General features: G+C 54.2%; 1 protein-coding gene across 1 annotated transcript; it reads left to right on the top strand.

Annotated features, from left to right (window-relative positions):
- Positions 1-2,289: 2,289 nt before the first annotated feature.
- UV8b_08297 (uncharacterized protein) lies at positions 2,290-2,493 on the top strand (the record flags this gene model as incomplete). The annotated part of the gene is made up of 1 exon (XM_043145794.1): positions 2,290-2,493. The coding sequence occupies one exon, from the start codon at positions 2,290-2,292 to the stop codon at positions 2,491-2,493; it is 204 nt and encodes a 67-aa protein (XP_043001729.1).
- Positions 2,494-5,361: the final 2,868 nt, after the last annotated feature.

The following is a 5,361-nucleotide window of genomic DNA, read 5'->3' as shown; positions in this document are numbered from 1 at the left end:
AACCTTATTCTCGAGCTTCCGGGCCCTCCGATTCGCCCGCCTGGCTGCAGGCGCGGGGGGGTCCGACGTAGAGACCTGCTAGTATAGGCAGGCGGCGGCGCGCGTATAGTACTCTACTAGGAAGCCGGTGCGGATAGGTCTTACGGTAAAGCTTTGCGTAATGCTCTGCGATAGCTATGCGTTCATAAGCGGGTTGCGGGGGATATAGCAGGTGGCCAGCATGGCGAAGGAGAGGTATAGGTTTATCAGGTCGACCTGCCCCTCGTCGAGCCAGAGGCAGCCATCGCGAAGCAGCCGGCCGAGTAGGCCGAGCCCGCGGCGGCGTATAACGACGGCCCTGCCGCCATCGCCGCGGACGCGGGTCCGCTATATGTCGCGCTATATCTAGTCGTCGTAGGGCATGTCGACCTCGCTGGTTAGGCCTAGCTGCAGTAGCCGTAGGAATAGTAACGCCGTATAGTACCGCGCGATAGAGTGGCCGACCTGGGACTCGGGCGGGTCTAGCTAGGCTCCGATAAGGAAGATATCATTAAGCGCGGCGATAAGGCGGCTGGCGTTAGTAAGGACGATAGTATTAAGGTCGTGCGTCAGGAGGATCTAATAAGGGTAGTAGTAGTGATAATAAGGGTCGCCCGGCGGGGTTATATCCCGGATGCTACCGCCCACGCGCGCGCGCAGCCGCACCTTTCCGCCTAAGGCGCCGCCAATGCGGCCGGCAGAGAAGCTGCCCTGCGCGTAGAGCGTGGCTATAATATTAAGGCGAAAGGTGATCTCCTTCCTAGCCGTGTAGCCCTGGGCGTCGACCCTGCCGTCGTATAGGGTCCGCAGATAGGCCCGGTTGGCCGCCTAGGCCGCCTTAACTTTAGACCGCGGCGGCGCGCCGGCCCTGGTCGCCTTGCCCTAGTTATAGCCCGCGATGTATATCTTATCCACCACGGCCTTAGGCAGGGCGAGCGTCGCCATCTTAGCGTTAGCGTAGAGCTTATAGTCGCTAAATATGCTGCCGAAGAGCTCTTTATACGAGTGGTAGCCCTTAGCCCGCACGATGCCTGTCTTGCGGCAGAGCGGGTGGCCGGGGTGTAGGTAGGCGGCGCCCTACTTAACGACGCCGCGGGCCTTGCCCGTATAGGTGGCCGCCTCGCGCGTGCTATAGGAGTGGAAGAGGCTCCTACTTAGCTTAATATCGAGGGAGGGCTCGCGTAGCGTCTGGTGATACTGCTCTATACACGCATGCTTCTATAGTAGCGTCACGCCGCCAAGGGCATCGCTATCTTTATCGTTATTATTATTAATATCGCCGCCGTCTTTATGGTCGCGGTCGATCTCTATGGCGTTGTTGTAAGCCTCGGCCCGCCTGGCCTGCCCGGCCTGCCTAGCCCTTTTGGCCGCATCGCGGAAGCTAATATTGACTTAGGTGGATTAGGGATCGATATAGCCTAGCTCGAGGGAGCCTAAGACAATAGCGCTAAAGCTCTCTAGCGCCGACTCTACCGTCTCGCCAATTATAATGTTTTTTGTGTCGTGCGCCTGGAAGAGGAGCTTAGGGTGCTTAAAGTAGCGGACTATCCTACCCGATGCCAGCGCGACCTCGATAGAGCCGCAGCGCCAGCAGAGGTCGTGCCATATGTTGTCCAGGTGCTCGCCGGGAATGGTATAGCGTAGGTGGTACTAGCCGGGCCTTTCGCCCCTCTGCAGCGCGGCTATATCTGCCGGCCCTATATACGTGGCCCTATACCGCTCCTGGTTGGACTGCGATTTAGCCTTTGCTATAGCGAATGATATAGGCATCTCTTGCGTATAGTGCTGCGGCATATGGCCGCGGATGGCCGGCAGTAGGGCGCCGTCTATAAACTCGGCCTGCCTCTAGTGGCTTAGGGTAAACGGTTAGCTGCCCTGCTTGCTGCCAGGCATGATATAGGCGTTTGGGAAGAGGATGAAGATAGAGAAGGTGATGCCGCGAAACGCCGTAGCATAGGAGCCCAGGTAGGTATGACGTGTCCTCCCCAGCTAGATGCTATAGGGCTGGATTACCTAATTACCTTAGATAGATAGCATAAAGGGCGGCATAAGGGAGACGCGTATATACATCGATGGCGGGACCGCGGCGAGCGATGTAGCCCCTATCTAGCTGCTATCGATATCCTACATGCGGCGGATCTCTATATCATATAGGCGCGCGAGGGCCTTTTGCATAGCCTCTAGCGAGACGGGCAGTTTCGACGTCGGCCTGAAGCATATAGGCTACGGCCGCTTTTAGTCGGCTTCGGCGCTAGCCCCTATGGCCACCTGATGAGCGGAAAACTGATGAGCGGACGATTAGAGAGGGTCGACCGTAAGCAGCCGCATGATGGTATCGCGGCTAAGACCGAGGGAGTCTACTGTATCCTAGAAGTCGCCGGGGCTTGGCCTGGCGGCCCTATTGCCCTTAGGATCGTCGCTACTATTGCTGCTACTATCGCTATCGTTATTCTCTCGTGCGCCGCAGGAGCATAAGGGTTGGAACGCCTCTTGGAAGATGGTCTTATATGCCGAGGCCTGCCGCTGTAAGAACTTGTTGCCCTTATTATCGCTGCTAGTATCGCTATATTCGATCCTGCTATTACCGAGGCGCTATCTAGCTTGGTCTGCGATTGCAAGAAGCGGGTCACCCCTACTAGATAGGGGCCTAGCTGATAGATTAGGCGATAATGGCGGTGTTATAGAAGGATAATATAGCGGCTCGCTATCGGTCTCCTCAAGGCTGCTATAGTATTCTGGCTGTGGCAGGCTATCGTTAAAGCCCCATCCGCCGATACTATTACCGGGGCTATAATTAGTCTGGCTTTTCTTATAGTATTCTATTAGATAGAGAAGATAGGGGTACTACCTAGTATCGCCGCCGGCATCTAGTATAAAATCATCATCCGCTCTAATGCTATCGCGGCCGGTATCTATTATAGCGTTATTATCCGCTCTAGTGCTATTATGGCTGATATCCGTTATAGTTTCGTTATCCGCTCTAGTGCTATCGCGGCTGGTATCCGTTATTGTGTCGTTATCCGCTCTACTATCGCGGCCGGTATCTATAGCATCATCATCCGCTCTAGTGCTATTATGGCTGATATCCATTATTATATCGTCATCCGCTCTACTATCGCGGCTGGTATCTATTATAGCGTTATCATCCGCTCTAGTGCTATTATGGCTGATATCCGTTATAGTTTCGTTATCTGCTCTAGTGCTATCGCGGCCGGTATCCGTTATTGTGTCGTTATCCGCTCTACTATCGCGGCCGGTATCTATAGCGTCATCATCCGCTCTAGTGCTATTATGGCTGATATCCATTATTATGTCGTCATCCGCTCTACTATCGCGGCCGGTATCTATAGCGTCGTCATCCGCTCCAGTGCTATTATGGCTGATATCCATTATTGTGTTATCATCCGCTCTAGTGCTATCGCGGCCGGTATCTATTACAGTATCGTCATCCGCTCTACTATCGCGGCCGGTATCCGTTACAGTATCGTCATCCGCTCTACTATCGCGGCCGGTATCTGTTACAGTATCGTTATCCGCTCTAGTGCTATCGTGCCCGGTATCTGTTATAGTATCGTTATCCGCTCTACTATTGCGGCCGGTATCCGTTACAGTATCGTCATCCGCTCTACTATTACGGCCGGTATCTATTATAGTATCGTCATCCGCTCTAGTGCTATCGCGCCCGGTATCCGTTACAGTATCGTTATCCGCTCTACTATTATGGCTGGTATCCATTATAGTATCGTTATCCGCTCTAGTGCTATCGCGCCCGGTATCCGTTATAGTATCATCATCCGCTCTAGTATTATTAGCCACTGGTATATGCTCTTGTTCTTCGGCATCGCTCTCGCTATCTGAGTTTGGTATAACCCTAGTATTATTATATAATATAGCAGGGTTGCTAGCTGCTGGGGTATACCCACGCTCCTTAGTATCGCTCTCACTATCCGAGTTTAGTATAACCCTACTATTGTTATCTATTTGAGCCGAATTACTAGCTATTAGGGTGTTCTAATGCTCTTTGGTCTCGCTCTCGCTATATAAATCTGGTATAACTATAGTATCGCCTTGCGGTCTAGGTAGGGCATTAGCAGCTGCCGAGCCTGCATTTTGTAGGATATATAGCCCTTCTATCGATATAGTAAGTGACTGTATATTGCCCTGGTACTGCATATGGGCCTTTTCGCGCCTGATATAACGCTTTAGGGCGCCTGATGCCAAGCTTCCGGCGACCGCTATATAAGGCTCTAGTATAGGGGCGAGATAGTCAGCAATAGGGGATGGCCGGCAGAGAGGCAGGGCTATAGACGCGGCTAGGGATATAGTGCTACGGCTACTCGAGGCCGGTCTAGCGGATAGCCTCGGTGATATCCTTCGCAGGCCGGCATATAGAGAGGCTATAGATAGGGCCGGCGATGCGCTACCGCGTTGGCTCGAGGCTGGTCTGGCGGATAGCCTCGGTGATATCCTTCGCGGGTTGGCATATAGAGAGGCTATAGATAGGGCTAGCGATGCGCTGCCGTGTTGGCTCGAGGCTGGTCTGGCGGATAGCCTTAGTGATATCCTTCGCGGGCCGGCATGTGGAGAGGCTGTAGATAGGGCCGGCGATACGCTGCCGTATTGGCTCGAGGCTGGTCTGGCGGATAGCCTCGGTAATATCTTTTGCGGGCTGGCATATAGAGAGGCTATAGATAGGGCCGGCGATGCGCTGCCGCATTGGCTCGAGGCTGGTCTGGCGGATAACCTCGGTGATATCCTTCGCGGGTTGGCATATAGAGAGGCTATAGATAGGGCTAGCGATGCGCTACCGCGTTGGCTCGAGGCTGGTCTGGCAGATAGCCTCGGTGATATCCTTCGCGGGCCGGCATGTGGAGAGGCTATAGATAGGGCCGGCGATACGCTACCGCATTGGCTCGAGGCTGGTCTGGCGGATAGCCTCGGTGATATCCTTTACGGGCCAGCACGTGGAGAGGCTATAGATAGGGCCGGCGATGCGCTGCCGCATTGGCTCGAGGCTGGTCTGGCGGATAGCCTTGGTAATATCCTTCGCGGGTTGGCATATAGAGAGGCTATAGATAGGGCTAGTAATGCGCTGCCGTATTGGCTCAAGGCTGGTCTGGCGGATAGCCTCGGTAATATCTTTCGCAGGCTAGCATATAGAGAGGCTATAGATAGGGCCGGTAATGCGCTGCCGTATTAGCTCGAGGCTAGTCTAGCGGATAGCCTCGGTAATATCCTTTGCGGGCCGGCATGTGGAGAGGCTGTAGATAGGGCCGGCGATGTGCTGCCGCATTGGCTCGAGGCTGGTCTGGCGGATAGCCTCGGTGATATCCTTTGCGGCGC

Source organism: Ustilaginoidea virens, chromosome 7 (assembly GCF_000687475.1).
Source record: "Ustilaginoidea virens chromosome 7, complete sequence".
Lineage (NCBI taxonomy): Eukaryota > Fungi > Ascomycota > Sordariomycetes > Hypocreales > Clavicipitaceae > Ustilaginoidea > Ustilaginoidea virens.
This window is presented reverse-complemented; position numbering and strand designations above follow the sequence as displayed.